Source organism: Siphateles boraxobius, unplaced genomic scaffold (genome assembly GCF_051911475.1).
Source record: "Siphateles boraxobius isolate OS27281-9 unplaced genomic scaffold, OSU_SipBor_1 19, whole genome shotgun sequence".
NCBI lineage: Eukaryota > Metazoa > Chordata > Actinopteri > Cypriniformes > Leuciscidae > Siphateles > Siphateles boraxobius.
In genome coordinates, this window is record NW_027508799.1 from 23,209,460 (window position 1) to 23,228,821 (window position 19,362).

General features: G+C 37.0%; 2 protein-coding genes across 8 annotated transcripts in view; one reads left to right on the forward strand and one right to left on the reverse strand.

Annotated features, from left to right (window-relative positions):
* Positions 1-9,416, reverse strand: bcat1 (branched chain amino-acid transaminase 1, cytosolic). Of its 3 annotated transcripts, XM_077234398.1 has the most exons (12): positions 9,331-9,395; positions 8,617-8,668; positions 7,529-7,570; positions 4,970-5,170; positions 4,751-4,861; positions 4,525-4,644; positions 3,347-3,507; positions 2,794-2,936; positions 2,363-2,448; positions 1,518-1,658; positions 1,279-1,353; positions 1-878 (listed from the first exon to the last, which is right to left on the reverse strand). In XM_077234398.1, the coding sequence occupies exons 2-12, from the start codon at positions 8,620-8,622 to the stop codon at positions 840-842; spliced, it is 1,125 nt and encodes a 374-aa protein (XP_077090513.1). In that variant the 5' UTR covers positions 8,623-8,668; positions 9,331-9,395; the 3' UTR covers positions 1-839. The 3 variants fall into 3 exon arrangements, with proteins under 3 accessions (XP_077090513.1, XP_077090511.1, XP_077090512.1); XM_077234396.1 differs by lacking the exon at positions 8,617-8,668 and having other exon boundaries at positions 9,331-9,416; XM_077234397.1 differs by lacking the exons at positions 8,617-8,668; positions 9,331-9,395 and adding an exon at positions 8,487-8,593 and having other exon boundaries at positions 81-878.
* Positions 7,351-19,362, forward strand: part of lrmp (lymphoid-restricted membrane protein) — a 25,017-nt gene continuing 13,005 nt past the window's right edge. For 3 of the 5 annotated variants that reach the window (XM_077234367.1, XM_077234370.1, XM_077234371.1), the window contains exons 1-17: positions 7,351-7,475; positions 10,987-11,639; positions 11,741-11,851; positions 13,254-13,434; positions 13,899-13,957; positions 14,063-14,138; positions 14,408-14,566; positions 14,670-14,787; positions 15,049-15,099; positions 15,219-15,296; positions 15,393-15,449; positions 15,662-15,721; positions 15,894-15,958; positions 16,108-16,201; positions 16,900-17,037; positions 17,223-17,324; positions 17,752-17,903. In XM_077234367.1, coding sequence (XP_077090482.1) covers positions 11,018-11,639; positions 11,741-11,851; positions 13,254-13,434; positions 13,899-13,957; positions 14,063-14,138; positions 14,408-14,566; positions 14,670-14,787; positions 15,049-15,099; positions 15,219-15,296; positions 15,393-15,449; positions 15,662-15,721; positions 15,894-15,958; positions 16,108-16,201; positions 16,900-17,037; positions 17,223-17,324; positions 17,752-17,903 — 2,123 coding nt within the window. In that variant the 5' untranslated portion in view covers positions 7,351-7,475; positions 10,987-11,017. Of the gene's footprint in view, positions 7,476-10,176; positions 10,238-10,404; positions 10,460-10,986; positions 11,640-11,740; positions 11,852-13,253; positions 13,435-13,898; positions 13,958-14,062; positions 14,139-14,407; positions 14,567-14,669; positions 14,788-15,048; positions 15,100-15,218; positions 15,297-15,392; positions 15,450-15,661; positions 15,722-15,893; positions 15,959-16,107; positions 16,202-16,899; positions 17,038-17,222; positions 17,325-17,751; positions 17,904-19,362 lie in introns of those variants that run through there. The other 2 variants (XM_077234368.1, XM_077234369.1) reach the window with 2 other exon arrangements.

A 19,362-nucleotide genomic window follows, 5' to 3' on the forward strand; every position in this document is an offset into this window, starting at 1 on the left:
TGCATTCATGTTTTATATATATATATATATATCTATATTCCTGGTTTCACATCACAAAATACTCAATATCTATAGTATTACACATCTCTAAATGTCTATCATTTAATTTATTTGTGCTTATGTAACTGTTAAAATCTTATTTATATTTCATATTAAATGGGGGATCACTTTGTTTGATCATACAAGCATCTACAAACAAATATAATGTGGATTTTAAGGTTTCCTTTTTTGAGTGCAAAAATGTTCTCCATCAAATATAATACAACTCTAAGTTTGTACACATGGAATTGAAGAGCTTTAAAAACAATAGCTGTAATAATCACTATCATCAGCTACAATTAAACGTTACAGCATAAACATTTCTTGGTGGTATACATTAAACATTGAAATTTCTACCACAAAAAAACACTTCCTTAAAATATCTATAAATGTCTTTCAGAAATTTAAAGAGCTTGTGCTATACGACAGAAATGGCATATTTTCATATTGTCAACAGCATCAATAAACTATACAGTGAGGAAATATCTCATACACCTCAGCTATATTATTAATGAAACAGCTGGTCACGAACTGTGATTTGCCGATAACTGATTATTAGAATAGATTTTATTGAGAAAATGTGACCATATATAGGCATGTGAGTGGTGTTGTCTAACAAAGAGCAACACAATATTGCTAGTCTAGATTTTAGTTAGCTGGTAAACTTTGTTCAAAACAAAAAATACATCTACGTGGCAGGTAATTATTCCATGTATCCACAAATAAAGATTTGGTTGTATAATGTGCATGTTTTAAAATGTTTTGAAGTGCTTGTGTACGTTGACAACAGTGACGTTCCTTTATACGACGCAAGACCAGTCACTGGGGGTCCGTCCATACTGCAACAAGGCAAATATGTTATAACGATGAAAACAAAATAACACACCCAAAACCTCATAATTGTTTATGTCCCATGTGGGTTGGGATGGGGGTATAGAAAGGTGGGGTTCATTTTTAAACAAAATTATTATTCTTGTTAAGAGTTGTTTGCGAGAATACATTCAATTAAAAACTTGACAAACCAAAAATATCCCAATTCAACACAGTTGAAGAAAGTGTTATCAACCATGCAGCTCAAGACATAACCAGAAAGGAGTTATTGCTTTACTTGTGCAATATTGATTACAATATTGATTACTAAATAGTATACTGTTACAAATAACACTAACATACATTATATAGGGCTATAAAACATTGTAGTGTGTGTGTGTGTGTGTGTGTGTGTGTGCGATGTCTTACCTGAATATCTGTGAGCTCCTTTAACAATCTGGAGGTAAGTGGAGGGAGGCTTCCCTCACATGGTATATGTAGATTCTAATGGGCAGGAGATTAGTATAAGAAAAACATGTGGAAAATCTAAGTAAAATAAAAATTGGCCAAGTTTTTGGCCCAGAAGTGGATATCTGTTCATTCGCCTACATATTTTGATAATGAACTAGCATGTGGTGCTCTTCCCATCCAAAACAAACTAAACTCACCTCTCCCTGATATAAGATCCTGCCAACTGGACTAACGACACAAGCTGTTCCAGAACCAAACATCTCCCTCACTCGGTTTTCCTCCAAAGCCTGCTGAAGATCGGCCATGGTCAAATAGCGCTCGGACACTTTAAACTCACCCTGTTCATAAAAATGAAAAACAAACAATTTGAACCAAACATTTGCCAGACAAAAACACAAAAAAGAAAAAAAAAAGAAAAATTTTTTTTTAGCTTTTGTCACGTGATTCTATTTTTCATGTGTTAGTTCTTGGTTGTAGTATGTTAGGTAAAGTAGGTCAAGTATGTTCCCATTTGTTTCCATGGTTACTCATTTGTAAACTGATTAATTCAACCTGCTCCTTGTTTTCTCCCTTCCCTTTAACCTGTGTATAAATAGTTCTCAGTTGTTTTTTGTCTGTTCGTATCTATGTTAAGTAGGTTGTGTTCTGTTGAGTCCTGTTCTCCTGTGTGCTGGCTGTTTTGATAAAAATAGTGAATAAAGTGACTGCTGTGCTTAGATCCTGCCTCACAATTCTCCAATTATGGCTGTGACACCTTTAGTGGTACAACAGCATTTCACTGGTGCAGTAAGTACCCTTAAAGATACAACTTTATAGCTTATTTTTGCACCTTATTTATACCTTATTACCTTTTATTTAACCCTAAAAGGTTCATAGTAGGGTAGATATTACTAGTCTAAGGTACTAATATTTTAATGGTAGATAAGGTACAAAGCGGTCCCTTTTTAAAGGTTATTCCCCACCCCAGTGACAAGCTGCTGTACCCTTGAACATGAATTTAGGCACATTTTGTATCTGACAGTATAGTTTTAACAGTTTTTACCCATTTGCGAGCAAGTTCTAGGATGCTTTGCCGTGTAACGCCTGGCAGAATTATGCCATCTAGAGGTGGTGTTGCAAGCTCCTCCTCTGGAAAGAAAAAAGAAAAAAAAAATCCATTGGTTTTCTATCCTAAACGTTTGCTTAAATAACATTTGTGTCTCTTATAAAGACATGGCAAAGTTGTTTTGAACTGTCGCTTTCCTTTTGACCACTAGAGGTCTTTAGTGATCTGCACCAAGCCAGAGAATGAGGATATAAATCATTATTGATTTGTAGCCTTTTGAAGGTCCTGCAAATTTACATTGAGGTCCATATACTTTGACTTCCACATACTCCATATTGCCTGTTAAAGCAAATATACATAAACAATCTATCAAAACACAGAGTGAAAGAGTAACTTTTCACAAGTGTTTGATTATCAACTGTCATCACCTCCTTTCTCATTGATCCAGTAGAGGAAAAGGTTCATGGTGCCGACCTCTGTGATCTGATGGTTGTCCCCATACAGCCACAGAACCTGCTGACAGCCGTAATCCACTGCCTCATACTGGGCATAGATAGATGCTCCATAGTTCCTAAAAAATGCAGGTTTCACACGTTGTATCTTCACAATCAGAGATCTTCACCTTGCAAAACCCTATTGTCCTGTTGCATCATCCTCCCTTCAGAGGCTGTTAAAGCACTGGCTGCATTACTAAAACTACAGTAGTTCTGCTCTCATGTGAGACGTTTTGAGCCACGTGAGCCAAGTAAAACATCACAGACTTAAAACATGGCTGTAAACACACACACATCCGAAAGTTTACTAAAAGGCTTTCAAAATTAAACCCAAGCTTGCAGGATTTGGATCAAGGGTAAGAGCGTGCCAATAAGTGTGACATAATGCTCCTCATTCATTTATGAATGAGTGTTTTGTAGTAAAATACTGAGTAATGTAGACACACATAAACAAACACAGTGAAATATCTCTTGTTGAGTTGCTTACCCTCCCATCTTGCAGTCTCCTGTCCCTCCTCTCCAAGCTCGGATGTATTTAGAGTCGGCCCACAGAGACACTGGTTTAGCTCCTGTGCTGAAGTAAGAGCCCACAGGACTGAGGATGACGAACAGCATTGCACTGGAGGGCTTCTTCACACCAAGGGTGGGCTGTACACACACGCACATGTAAAGAGAATATTGGTTACAAGCCTTCATGTGTTCATGTAATGCAAAATTATAGGTTTTTGAATTTATAGCTGTCATGGATTCAGTGTTGGGGAAAGTTACTTTGAAAAGTAATGCATTACAATATTGCGGTACTCCCTTAAAAAGTACTTAGTTACTTTTTAAGAAAAGTAATGCGTTACGTTACTCCTGATTTTTCTCAACAAGGGGTCAAGAGAGCTCTCAGTCAATAATGGGAAAACAAAGTAACTTGCGTTACTTATTTAAAAAAGTAAATCCGACATTTTGTTGTAAACTTTTCTATATTTGAAAAAAAGTAATCTGATTACGTAACTCAAGTTACCTGTAATGCGTTACTACCCCAACACTGCATAGATTTACAGCATAATTTACAGCATAATATTACACTAAATTACCAGCTTTTATTGCCAGTTAAAATGATAAAAACATTATATTCAATAAATTATTATATTACATTCAATTACTTTTGTAATTTTTATTTGTTAAATGAAATTTTTTATTTTTACACATAAACATGTGTAAACAAATAAAACATACATAATTTAAATAAATGTATAATTTTTGTATTGTGGCAAAATATTGTCAGAGCAACAGAATAAAAATACATAAATAAATACACACATGTATGAGCAAACTTAAGTGTTAATACGATGAGAGCAAATAAATAAAAATAAAAAATTATAAAAAAGCACGTCCATTGTTATATTGGTTAATTAAATAGTATTATTTATATTAGATATTAATTAACTATAATCAGGTATATTAAGCAGAATTAATTAATTAATCAACAAACAAATAATACATCTTGTATATTTGTGTTCTGATTGACAATTAACACTTTTCCTTTTAAACTCCATTTTAAATGGAAAAAATCATAAATGCATGTTCAGACCTTAGTATATTTATAAAATATACAAGAAATGAAAATCTGAAAATAATGAGTTTATTGCAAGAATGGTGGTTTTGTGTAGTTATAACCTCTGTGCCCAGGAAGGTGGGACGGATGTACAAACTGGCAGAGTCTGAGTGAGGAACCCAGTCCTGATCCACCTCCACCAACTTCCTGATGCACTCCAACAACTCTGCAGCATCAAAACTCTACAGATAAACAAAGAAAATGAGAAACATTACTGCAGTTTAGTGTCACTATCGTAGTTATATAATGAATGTGATGGAGTAAAAAGGGGAGAGATGGCGATCTTACAGGCAGACAGGCCCTGTGGGCAGACTTCTGCATCCGCTTCATGTTCATCATGGGTCTGAAGAGACGCACTTTGTTATCTGGCCCCCGGTACGCCTTCATACCCTCAAAAAGCTGCACACAGTACGCATTTACATTTTAAAACAAATCATAAATCTATAATAGCCGTGGAAGTCAAATGATTATATTTGATGTCTAACCACACAGATGGCGAGGACACACCTGTATAGCGTAATGCAAGGCAGAACAGCCTGGATGTATGGACAGGTTCCCAAAAGGCTGGATATGCGGCTTTTGCCAGCCTTCCTCAAGACTCCACTCGATGGTCAGCATGTGATCAGTGAAAACAGTCCCAAACATCAGGCCATTTAGGTCAGGTTTTGGCTTATGGGTCTTTGCTAACTGTGTCACTGTGTCTGCGGCCTAAACAGAATGCGGCCAAAAGTAATCAGGATCAGATGACATAATACACCAACTAAGACCTTTGCACAGACACAGAATAGGGTCAGTCTATGAAAACCATCCCTCTATTTATTTCTATGGACCTCTCTCCCTGACAGAAATGCACTCAAAACCCTGAGATTAGACACTCTCACAGATTACATGTTCCTTCAGCAACCCTCTGTAATCCAGGATTATGGTGGAAAGGTACACCACACTGATGTGTTTGTTTAACTGAAGCTGTCCACAGAACAGGCAGCGATCTACAGTAGACCTAAACTAGATCTATCTATCTATCTATCTATCTATCTATCTATCTATCTATCTATCTATCTATCTATCTATCTATCTATCTATCTATCTATCTATCTATCTATCTATCTATCTATCTATCTATCTGGCACCTGCATATTTTACTTGCATGTAATGCAAAGACATTTCATTTTTAAGTGTTTCTAAAGTGTCCAAATACTTATTGGGGCTGCTGTATTGGCTTGCAGTTTTGGACATCTGTCTAATTCATGGACTATCAATTAAAATAATATAAGCTCTTGAGACAATGCATATCTGAGGTGCTTCATTTTCAAAGTACTGACTCGTAAATCAGGGCTAATATTTAGACTGTGCTTTCTGACACCTCAGATTATGAGTGCTTTGTGAGTACCTGACTATAAATATGCTAGATCCAATTGAACAACCGTCTGTAATCTCAGCTGAGTCTCGAGAGCAATCATGTGGCAGATTTATTATTGTGCTATTATTGTCATCGATGACAGTGTTTTCAGGTCTATACTAATTAGTACTTTTACTTAGAATGATAAGACACATTGCTTTTCTTGCAAATCTATCATTTTGCTTAGGTTACACTGTAGTGAGAGCTGCAGTGTGGCCATCATCAATTCACCGCTTCAGTGCCTTGTGTGACTTCATCCACTACAGTCCTCAGTCCCTTCAAGAGGCTTAAATGTGATTATCCTCATCAATAGACAAACACTTATTTCTGTTTAATGACATCTGATATTCAACTAATGCTATGTGCTCTTGAAATTGTTAAATTAAGAGCATACACTGTATCTCAAAGGAATAGTCCGCCCAAAAATGTCAGTGCAATCCATAATACAGAGCCCCAATGAGGACATGATGATGGATAAATTATGAGATTGGAGGACAGAATTATATTTCAATGCTTTTGTGTTCACTTGCAAAACTTTTCCAACTAGTGATGGAAATAATAATAGATTGAGAAAAACTCTGGCTTTTGTGAACAAAGTGAGTGCAGTGTTGAACGCAAAATGCATTGAAATATACATTTCCACCAATCTCATATTTTTTCGAGCACTTCAATATATTAATTCTTCTCTTAACCACAAAAAATAGACATTTTGCAGAATGTACTTGTTGCTCTTTCCCAAGCAATTACAATGAATAGACACTGGAGCAAGGATGCACATATGTCAGTATCATACAGTATATTTCAAGTGTGCCCTATTTAAAATATAAATGCCTGATTTGTGGACTTTCAATAAATCAACTGATCTGGATTGAATGATTTGTTCAAGTTCAACTCACTGACTTAAATGTCAATCTGTTCCACACACACAGCTATTATATGACTTTAAAGAGTTTAAAATATAGCACATTACGAAGTTGTATAGTTTCCATTTTGAAGCTTGGAATCTTCACTCCCCATTCATTGTAACGTAGAGAAAAAAACTGACCCGAAGTTACTATATAGTGTTTTAATATGAGATCCATATCCATAAATGGACTCCTTATGTGAGCCTGAGGCATGATTGCAGATATCAGACAATTCCATGTTGTCTTTAAGGCAATGGTGTGATTTAGCGTGTGTTAAAAAGACCTTAATCACCACCTGAGTCAGAGAAAGGTAGAGACAGAGGGCATGTCCAAAGCCAAGCCAAGCTTGATTGACAGGGCTTACAGTGATCTGAGAGACTGGATTCTGTTTTACTCAGCACACGACCTCTTGGAAGAGCAAGGGCCCTTCTGCTAACTGCCAAAAAGAGGGGTCCAAGGTGACATTTTGGAGTCATGAAAGCCAAAATATGCCATGTATGAAAGAGGTCTACCACAATTCAACTCAAGACACTCGGACTCAAAATGCTCTTTTGCTATGCTAAGAATGTGTTAGAAACAGTATGTGGACACTGATACGACCATAAAACCAGAAAAAAAGTGGATTTATCTGAGGAATCAAGATTTGACTGTGGAGTAGAGTTTCTAACAATCAAACATCAGAATGAAGCCACTGGACACCATGTTTAAGGCAAGTGCTGTATTTTATGTGATAATCGGTAATATGTGTATGGTAAAACATACCTTAAAGCTAGAGGCATTGTCAGCCACATTATTCTCAAGCTCCTAAGAGGAAACAAACATTCAGCATGTATTAAAATATAATAAGGAAAGTTGAATATGCAATCAGGTTATTTAATTTCCAATATGATACATTTCTAAAGTTCTCTGGCACTTTAGGCCTGCCTTAAAAAGTAAAGGAATGCCTTAAAAAGAAAAGGAATGTTAATTTCAATGCTGATGCTGTTCACTGATTTAATTTCCACAAAATATCTAGTATATCACAATATTCTTAAGATTAACTGAGTCATGTTCATGTCTTATTATAATTGAGTATGCATGTGATGGTACATATCTGATAAGAGCTGGGATATAAAAACAACTGATTAATTATGTAAGTATATGGATAATTACATTAACTTACACCAAAATGTAATTCTATTTAAAAATCTAAATATCCAACTAAAAAACACTTCTAAAAAGCTTGGAAAACAGACTGAAGAAGTGAAGACGACCAAAATGACCTGACATCCTGATTAATAAGACGTTTCCTTACAAGAACGAAGCGTTGTTTTGTCGAAATACAAAGTGTCATTTGCTTTTAAAAAAAGCTGTGAGCATCACTTGAGTAATCTCAATGTTCGTGGTGAGCTGTGAAAATGGACTTTGTACTTTGGAGGTCTAAACGAAGGTAGGAAAGCAGCATTTTTGCCTTAGAAATGTATTGAGCAAGAATACAAACATTCCGTTTCAATAATAGGCTTACTAAAGTTAATTAGCCTACAAATTCTAGAAAGTCACGATGACCTGGCTAAATATGACCTTTTACTTTGGAGGTCTAAATTAAACTGTAAGTAAAAGCAAAATTTGTAATTTTTAAAATAGACCCCTGCTTCAGTAAAATCTCCACCAAAATATTACCTAAATAAGTAGCCTAAGCTATAGGCTAATGAAGTATACTTTACACCCCTGATGAACTCACCCACTCAGACATCATCACGTTCGGTCATGAAATGAATGAACTTAAAGTGGCTTGAGTTGAAAAATCAAAATGATCTGTGTGAGTGAACCGTTTTTAGTGACCAATCAGATGGATTGAATGAAAGGCGCACCTCCATGTGTCCTTCACTTGCAGTGTTTACAGAAGATTGGTTGCTTAATGGTCTGTAAAGAACGCAACCGTTAGGCGACCGCTAAAAACAATAACCAATCAACAATTAACATATAAAATAGTTTGAAAGAGTTTTTATATATCAACCACTATATAAGCACAAAAATAAAACACAAACACAAAATTGCATAATATATGAATACAAAAATATTAATAGCGTCTTGTTGATAGCGTAAGGTACGTGCCTTTTACCTGTGCATTATCAACAAATGTAACTGGAACATATTTTTATATTTGAATAATAATAAAAAAAAACTTACAGGGGACTTTGCCTCCCCATGTTATTCGCCTAGTCCAGTGACGTATGCGTATCATAGAGGCATCATGCGCGTAACCGTTACGTGCATTTGACGAACGCATGCATATAACCAGTTGAGAAAATAGGCTACGTTATATAACATTACATATTTTCTATATTACAAAATATACTCTTGCGTTGTTATGTATTTCAATGCAATACAGAATAATGAGTTGAAACTGCGAAAGACAGAGAGATTTTGTTAATCTCTTGTTTAACGCACACGCATGACCACCGAGCGAGCATTTTCAGTCAACGCCGCTGCGGCGGTTGTATGTAAAATATGATGGGGTTTAGACAAATTTATCAAACACATGATGGTTGAAACGCTAATGAATGCGACGCGCGCTCCTTTACCTTGTAAGAATAAGATGATGGTGCGCTCGTGGCTGATGCAACGCTCGCCATGATGATTGTGCGCCGTCTGTAAACCTCTTTACAGATCACACCATATCAAAGCCAGTGTGCCAAAACAATCAGACCATGTATATATATATATATATAAAAAAGTATAGACATGCACGTAGCCTTTGTGCCATCATTATAATTTCGATTAATTGTGTGAATAAAGAAAAAAAAAACCTTTTGGTAGAAAAATGGGAAATTATTGTAGTTGGAAATTAACATGGACATTAATTTATTTAAACATTAAAATATCTGTTTAAAATATATTTAAATACGGCACACGGGCACAGGATAGGGCACTGGAGTCCCTTATTCTCCAAGGCACTCAATTGCAACCTGCAACAAACAGCACATTTCTAAACACCTCTTTGTCATAATGCATTGCATTGAGGGGGAATACGGATAGGCTACCTGAACTGCAATAAATAGGGTTCCATTGGTCTAATTTTATTAGATTATATCTATTTATACTAAATGCACGTGGTCACAAAATATTTTTTTTTCTGGAGATCTTATATACGTTATGCGTTTATTGGATTATAAATAAATAATAAAGGCACATTAATTTTGTTATATATTTATATATGAACACGGTCCCAATTTTTTTTTTTACCGGAGATCTTTATATAGCATACGTTAAATTGTATTTATTTGATTACATTTTTAATAATAGGCCCATTAATGTGAAAATATGAGGAATCAATGTTCTGTTATTCAGCCTCTGTCAGTTGCAGTTCCATCATTGGACGCACGGTGTCAGTGCGCCGCAGATTTTAATAAGGCCTTCGATCAGCTGTGTGACGCTTCTAACGCACTTATTTGTGAACCGACCGCGGCGGCAACGTTTGAACAGATTCAGGTGTGTTTGTTTTTCCAACATTAGCTTTCCAATATTTGCTTGTCCCGTATAAATGTCCTCAAAAGATAACAGAGACACCACATTTGAAAAACAATTGTATATCGAATAAAAAATGTCCTTTATATTCACCTTAAAAGTGAGAAAAACGTTTTGCGTATCTCGGTTTGTATATAAAGTTTAGGCTACATGTTGTTGGATACCTCAATAGACGGATTTTGACAGGTTGGTTGGCTGTTTTTGCTTGTATGTTTTTTATAGTTTGTTTTTATGGACGATATCATACTTAGGCAATATTTTAAGATAACGTTACGTGTGGTAGGTTTTTACTGATGGCCGTTTTTTTTACAAGAAGACGTAACTTTAACTTAGTTTTCACGCCACCCGTAAATAAACAAACAACGCAGTGACCGTTAAAAATGTATGAAACGTGTATATTGTAACGGTACATTCATAAATCAGTTTATTAACAATCTTTTATGTGTTTTGTGTCTACTATCTATCTATCTATCTATCTATCTATCTATCTATCTATCTATCTATCTATCTATCTATCTATCTATCTATCTATCTATCCACATAAAGTTACATGTTTGTGTGGACGTAATTGACGTGTGTGTGTGTATATATATATATATATATATATATATATATATATATATATATATAGCCATTTTGAGATCACATGACCTGCCAGATACTATTTCACTCTGTTTAAGCTTTGAACTAATTAACTGAGGTCCCTCCTGTAGATTGAGGCTTTCTCTCTTTTCCCACTCCAAAATGGATGTTGGAGTGACCCCGAGACGGCACAACCCCGTGGACAGCATCTGCCGCAAGCTGCAGACCATCCAGCGGCGAGATCAAGAGGTTAACTCACCCTTTCAAATTCCTAAGTTTCAGTCTAACAGCTACGACAGCCCTCACTCGGGGCTGCGCCTCAACCTGGAGGCCATCCTGAAGAAACGTACTGTCCGACTGGACGGAGAGACTGACTGTGATTCCTCTGCGGACATGCTGACCCCTACAGCTTCCCCCGGACCGGGGTCTTCCTCCAACACGCCTTGTGCTCCCATCACTCCAGCCAATGCCACCTATACCATCACCAGCACGCTGGGCACATTAGGCACGCTTGGGGAGAGGAGAACCACAGCAACGTACAACCGGCCGTTTCGGCGCAACTGCTCCACCCCAGCAGCACAGACTGGGGACAATTACTTTAACTTTACCCCACGTTACTCCACACAAACCCAGCTAGAGGGGCCCGACACGGAGGTGAAGGCTTCGAAGATCCCAACTCCCGGCTTGTTCTCGTATAACCTGAACTTCTCTTCAGATATTTCTAACATGGACAGTGAACTGACCTACCCGGCCCTTGTAGTCAAGAGACTTTCACTGGGCGAGGGTAATGAATTACCTCTTTTTTTAGTTCTCTTTTTAATTTCGTAAATGTTTTGTTAATAGCGGTAATTATTTTTTTGTTGTCTTTTCATTGGTTTTGAACAGGATCTCTGTTTCCCTCTGAGCCCAAGAAGGAGAGCATGGCTGAGGTCAGTCTGATATGCGAGGAAGACCTGTTGGACACCATTTTTCAGGCCTGTGACACACAATGCAGAGGTATTTACATCTGTTTGGGACTGTTTAGTACAGTTTTTTTTTTGCAACCCATTTACTAACGTAATTTGTGTGACAAGATATTTAACAAGAAAATTAAGGCCAGGATTTGACTTTATCAGTCTTGAATTGATTGAATGTTGATTGTTACAAGCTTCAATGCAAGATTGCTTTACTCGGCCTAAATGGTTATCTTGCTGTTGTTTAATATTATCCAATAGCCCACACAGCTTAAAGTCCACCTGTAGTTAATAATTTGTATCCCTTAAAATTCATCTTTGATCCCCGAAATTACTTTTTCTTTAAAAAAATTTCTTCATGCCTTAAACTAGCTTGAATGCAACTCATTTAGTATATGCAGTTCAATGAATATGCAAATTAGCCCCACCTCACACCAGCTCTGAGACCCACTCTGACGATCACACGTTCACATGATTGGTTACAAGGTAGTCAGAAACACCAGCGATTTCAAACTGCGTTTTTGAGACTGTCTTTGGTTCACTGCAGTTTTAAAGAGAAAAAAACTCAGCAATGGTGTTGACTCCTGAATTTGTACATGGTTTGTCTTAAAGCATATTAAAAACACCACATAGACATAACATTTTCACCACAGGGGGACTTAAGTGATTTCAACAGAAATGTAAAATCATTTTGGAGTAAATACAAGTTCTTGCATTTTCAATAAGCTACATTTACCTTTGATCTGTGAAGTTTTATGGGCAAAATCTAGTTATTTCAGTAGGGATCCACATGATCATGAATTTTGCATGAGGGATAAAGATTTGTGGACGAGATTTTGCAGCAGGTTCAAGTTAGTCGTTATACTATTGACAATGGATCATTTTTTTGCACATGAAATTCTACTAATGTGCCCACATAAATGCCAGAATTTTGCATTGAAGACAATCGTGTTTTGATGTTTATTGGACTGCTCCCTCCTGTTTCACAGATATTATTCAGCTTTACAACCTGCTAAGGAATAACATTACAATGCTTGTGGTTTTGTTTGGCTAAACTAAAGTAACTTCCAAGAGCATTCAAGAACATTGACTCATTCAAATCCATGCTTTTTAGCAGTCACACTTAGAGACAAAGGCCTTCTGATATGTCCTCAATGAAGTCTGCTCTCTCCACATGACATCTCTGACCTGATGTGCTGTTTGTGGTGATCAGACCGCTAAGCTAAAAGAGAACAAAAGCGTTTTTTATTTACAGCCAATCTTCTCATGAATGCAATTTGCTGTGTAAATGAATGCGAAAATTATCAAAAAAAAAATGTAACAACCTGTTAAAAGCAATAATAGTGGCAGACTTTTATATATACAGCCTTGATATGTTCAGACACCTGGTAATGGTGACTCTGAACAAGTAGGCGTTGATTTTAACACAGAGTCCTCTGTTGCAGGTAAGGTTTATGTATCGCACATTGTGGACTTCTTGAGACACACCACCTCCCGCAGTTCAGAGGACAGCGGCCTAGAAGAGCTCTGCAATATGCTGGACCCAGAGCACAAGGACATCTCCATAGATCTGGAAACGTACCATGCCATCATGAAGGAGTGGATTGATGACTGTCGCAACCAGGGGTATGAAGACGTGCTCATGATTTAAAACAATGATACGCAGTGAATTACTGTAATAATGGTAATTTTAATAATATTAATAGTAGTGTTAAATGATATAACGGCACATTTCTGGTTTTGTGTCCATGAAGGGGTGTTTGAGTCTTATTTATAGCGCAGATACAAAAAAAAGGTTGGAAAAATATTGCACAAGACAAAAAAACTAGAAATATGCTGGTTGTTGAACTCCTTTTCATTTTGCTGAATGTTTCGGTAAGTTAACAGGAAGCAGTTGTTTTTGCCAACAACTTTATGCGGTATGCCTTTTGTAGATATTGCCAACCCCACCAAAGACACATTACAGATTTTCATCAGTCTGCTATCAATCCACAATCAGTTTTGATCAAAAGGCCTTTCTTTGCTAAGTTTTCCCCGTGACAGTTTTTTGGGAGATAAAAATCCAATTCAAATTTCCCCTTTTCATTTAGGACGGACTCAAAGAATGACACCCAACAGGAATCATTCAAACTACGGGACAGTTTATCAGGTGAGATCCTCGAGTATATCGGAATGCTCATGTTGTTCATATGTTGCATTTTTTTTTTTCAATTATTATTATGAGTTTGTTTCAATCACCTCTTGTTTCCTTTAGCAAGGAGATCTGCTATACTGAATATGACCTCAGGTAGTCTAGAAGCATTTGGAGGGGAAGCCTCCAGAGCTGACCTGTAAGTTTAGGAGTGCGAGTTGTGTGTTTGTGACAGATAAAGTGTTAACAGTAGTGCTCATGTTGTTTGTGAGACTGTATCAACTGTATCAATCAAAACTTTAGGCACACTTGAATCAATTTTGATTTTCACGATCTTAAACCTTTTGATCTTAAGGCTTATGCTTAAATGCTTATTTATACAAAAGTTAGAAATCTAAATATAAAGCTGATTGAATATATATTATTTTTAAGATGCATTCTGAGTTATTTTGTGTTTGTTTTGTACAGGGAGACATCAGATCTGGTCTTCTGTGTGGCAGATCTGCAATTAAATAACCAAAAGCTGCAGGAAGAGGTTCGTAAACTGAAGCAGGCGGTTGAAAACATGGAAGACACCAACCAGAAACTCATTGAGGAAAATGAAGACCTCAAAGCACAAGCTAAAATGTACTGACTCTGTCTCACTTCTCTTAACCTCTGAAAGCTCAAATCCCTTCATCATCATCAATTCTTACCTCTTCACACCCGTCCCTGATCTTTGATCCTGCAGGGGGCAGCAGTTATTACAGAAGGAGAAGATGCTTAAAGAGGAAGTTGAGGAGATGAAGCTCAGCCTGACCTCTTCAGAAGAGAGTCGAGCTCAGGCCTCAGCTCAAAGAAGGCAGATGGTGAGGCACAAGACCTTCTCACCTTGATGGCAGCTCAGATGTTAATAAGCCGAGTTATGAGACTTTCATAAACTAATGCAAACAGATAATGCTTCTAATTAGATGGCTAGTAATATTACATAACCCAAGGATATTAAATAATTCAGAGTAAACAAATCTGGTTGCCAGATGAACACTATCACACTGGTAATATTGACATTGACAATATATATTAGAACAAACATGAACACATTTATAACCCTTTGTTATGGTTTCCCACAGGAACGGGAAAACCAGAGTCTCATATCCAAGATTGCTGATCTACAAGAGGAAGTATGGCCCTATACATCTACACATTCATCTATGTAGTCTCACTTAATGATCCTCACTCATCTATAATTCAATTTTATTTGTCTTCCTTCCCTCACATTTCTCTTTCAACCCACATTAAGAACATGAAAGTCACACTGGAGGCAGAGGAGCTTCAAAAAAAGATGAGTGACCTCTGTGACCTGAATGCTGACCTTCAGGTAGTCCCTTTTTTATTTTACTTACTCCTGCTTAGTCTTTTATACCAAAATAAGCATTTAGCTCTGTCATTAGTAAATGCTTATTTACACCCCCAGGTCCAAGTTCATTCATTTGATGCTATTTTGGCTGACAAGGAGTCGATAATTCAGGAGGTCAGTCAATCTTGCGTATCGCGAAAACAATAGTTTGAAATGAAACGTCAATCTTAATGACGAATGAAGTCGTTTGAATAACATTATATGATTCTTAGTAAGGACTAAAGCAAAGCCTCAATTCTTCTATAGTGTCACCATTATTAATTTGTTTTTTTATACAACATGCAATCATGTTCAATTTTATTACAACTGCCCTCTTTCTCTTCCAGAAAAATAAACAGATAGATGAACTGAAGGTGGCCATTGTGGAGTATTCCTCAGTTACAGAGGTGATTCTCTCTCTCTCTCCCTCTCCCTCTCCCTCTCCCTCTCCCTCTCCCTCTCCCTCTCCCTCTCCCTCTCCCTCTCCCTCTCTCTCTCTCTCTCTCTCTTATTTATATATATATTTATTTATTCCAGAGTGTTGTATTGAATTGTAAATGTTAATTTTGCTTACTTCAGCTGCTGAGAGCAGACAAAAACAAACTGGAGAGTCAAATGCAGATGATGCAGCCTGATATGACAATGTAAGAGATCTATGAAATGCACATAACCCATGTCAATGAAAATATTAGCTGATTAGTTGAGCTTATTAGTGGGATACATTATACTTCATTATACAAACTTCAGGAGTTCCTTCACATGTTCCTCTAACTGTGTGTGTATGGGTTTGCAGCCCGGGTCTCTCTCTCTCTGTGGCCTACAGACTCAATCAGATGAGTTCAGGCTCTCTTCAGACAGAGTTGGCACTGGCACAGAATCCCCTGGAGGTTTGGAGTATTTTTTGTGTGTGTTTGCAATTCCCTTGTCGGTCTTTGTCCCGTCCATGATTTGGAGTGTTTCTTTCTCTCCACTCCCACCAGCACTCATGTGCCGTTCTCTGTCCGCCCACTCTCGCCCACTCCACTGCCACAGTGTGCACTCAGTAATCCACACTCTCTTTTTGCTTTACACCAAACTTCGGGCTTTACAATCAGTCTGTATACATGTGCTTTATTTCACAAGTTTTTTTTTGTTTGTTTTTTTTGGCTGTGGAGGATTCCATAATCGTAATTGGTGATAACTTAAAGGGATAATGTGTAGTTTTTTGGTATTTTATTATCTAAAATCAATATTTTTATTCATAAATATGTCCTCAATGGTGTACAAATACCTCTGCCAATTATCTGACGGGTAGGTCCACGGAGGCTTCCATGTAGTTCCGCCATCTTGAAAAACTATAATAGCAGAGAGGGTCAAAAAGTACTAGGCCAACTCGTTTCCACAATGCGTTTTCGTTCAGAGACAGCATCACGTAACTGTTGAATATTTATTGCATTAAATAAATTGTATTTTATTCAATAAATAAATATAAATTATATATTATTTATGTAAAAAATATATAATATAATTAATAATTGAATATATTGACAAATGTATTACACATTGCTGACATTAAGTGTGTGTATTTTTATTTGCATTTGTGTAGGGTTTGGAGCATCTGTCGTCCTCTGTCTGTTTTACATCTTCTCTGGATGAGACTCTAGATCGTGAGGTTCTTCTGCTCCTCCAAGGCCCGACTCCGGAGCAGCTGTCTCTGGAGTTCAAAACTCTGACTTGCAGACTGGTAAACTAAACCAAACTATAACCAGCCATCACACACACAGTTTTAAAGGAAACCCTCACCTGCACAGTTAATCTGAGTTTAATTTAGCCAGCTCTTCATCACCAGACACCTGAATTCAATTTTGTATGATCTTGGTCCATAATGATATAGAATGTTCACATAGTATCAAATATGAATCTTTCCAGAAGAGGGAGTTTAAAGAAGTCGGCGTGACCTTTCTCACAGCATTCAGAGGCCTTACAGAGAACAGTGAAACTCAGGAGGCCAACACTGACCTCAAGATACAGGTGAGAGGATTTCAGCCAAATTTGACAGTATAAATCAAATGTAACTAATCATGATTCCATTATATAGAGATACACATTGGATCTTGAAAATTATGCAAGTACTCATTTTCCCTTATCTGAGCCTTTAGCTACCACATTGCATTACTGCCTGGCTGGACATGATCACTCTTATTGTTTGTATTCAGCGGACCGAATCATTACGTGCGGTCTTCCCCGGTGGTCAACTATATAGGCCAATATTTCTCTCACTCCAATTATCACGATGCACAGGGGCATTGTGTCGGGTCAGAGTAACTCTGTGACTCTCCTTAAGAGGTCTTTGATGAAACTGATATTTTTTTCACATTCAGTATGATTTAGCTGGTTTTAATGACTTAGTGGTACACTGTCTAATGTATTTTTTTGTTGATCTTGTGAACTGCTGCAGGGCCTGGAGGTGCAGCTTGAGCAGAGGATGAGTGACTGGACCCGCAGTCTGGAGCAGTTGAACCAGTACACAGACTCTCTAGAGAGGGAGCTTCTGAAGATGGCCAGCAACATGCGACGTTCTCGTACTGAGATCCTGCACCTGTCCGTCAAGTGAGTGGACTGAGTCTGTAGCAGAGATGTTTTTATTTGCTATCTTTTGATAACAGTTTGTTGGAATCATAATCATAGTTTCGTTTTTCTCTGTATTTATTTACCAGTCACATTTACCATTAGAAATCTTAGAAATAGAAGTCTTTGTCATCTGGAATTTTTGAAATGGAAAGATGCTTGGTTTAAAAGTGACTTCTGTGTGAAATGTGCTTCATACACTTACCTATAGCAAATGGACTTTGCCCACAAAATGTTGCTAATATGACAGCAGGTTTTGTGAGCCAATCATTTGTCATTGAATCATTAATTCAAGAGATTCGTTCAAAAAACTCTGATTTATCCCATACTGAAACAAGTGTAGTCTTTATGAGCGAGTCATTGAATCATTTGATTTAAAAAAAAAAATTTATCTTCAGTAAATCATGTTATCTGTTCAGAATCATGGTAGAATCATGATCTCTGTTTGAAACAACTACAAAAAAATTGTTATTCTCAATTTATCCAGAATCGTGCAGCTATACTGTGATGTGAATGCCTGTAAATAAAGATACCTCTGGGATCTACCAGCATGGTCTGGTACCACTGGGATGAAATTAAATCTTGTGTTTTCATGATGATTCATTCCTGTCATATTTGAATATTCAGGTACTTGTGCTAATCCATTAAGATAAATTTAGTAAAAAGGGATAGAAATTAAAATTCTATGATTTACTCACTCAAGTTGTTCTAAAGCTGTATGAATTTCTTCCTTCTGCTGAACATAAAAGAAGATATTTTGAAGAATGTCGGTAACCAAACAGTTGATGTTAATGAAATTCATTCAGGTTTGGAACAACTTGAGGGTGAATAAATGACAATTTTCAACTATCCCTTTAATTTAGACTTAGATTTTGATTTTATCAGTGGATATTGGTAGTACAAAATACCAGCTTGATCATAGTTAACCGAGACTGTGGAAGCCTTTAGATTGCAAACGACAATTATTTTAATGCATATATAAGTGCACTTTAAAAAAATATATTTTTGTGTATTCAGGCAGTGGAAGGATTATGGAGCAAGGCTTTACCAATTTAGTCCATGTCTGTGTGAATGTCTCTAAAAGCATTTGTCAAGGGGCTGTTCTGGTTGACCCCCCTCAAGCTGTTTTTGGTTCATTGGTGTCTCTTATCTGACATAACATGGTTTTCAAGACTATGGCACTCAGCGTACTGTGAATAAAAGGCAAAGGCTGTTGTGAGAAGCCAGGGAAGTTAAGGGGTTGCACCGTCTTGTGGTGCTCTAAGATTGGGGTAAAGGAGCAATGGGACACTGTTTGGGCCTGCGGATTGGGTATAGTATGTCCGACTTTCGCTTTTGTAGGACTTATGAATAGGTCAGACTTGTACTGAGGATTTGTGGGGATGGTCCTTATTAGAATGTTTTCAGGCTGCTATGAAATTTAGTTTGGTCTGTGTAATGG

Bases quoted from the DNA above. Each gene is read 5' to 3' on its own strand.
- bcat1 (XM_077234396.1), bottom strand. From the start codon at position 9,381: ATGGCGAGCGTTGCATCAGCCACGAGCGCACCATCATCTTATTCTTAC. The intron at 5,171-7,528 runs GTATGTTTTACC...CATTCTGTTTAG, and splicing joins ACAATGCCTCTAGCTTTAAG to GCCGCAGACACAGTGACACA. The intron at 1,354-1,517 runs GTGAGTTTAGTT...CCTGCCCATTAG, and splicing joins GGATCTTATATCAGGGAGAG to AATCTACATATACCATGTGA.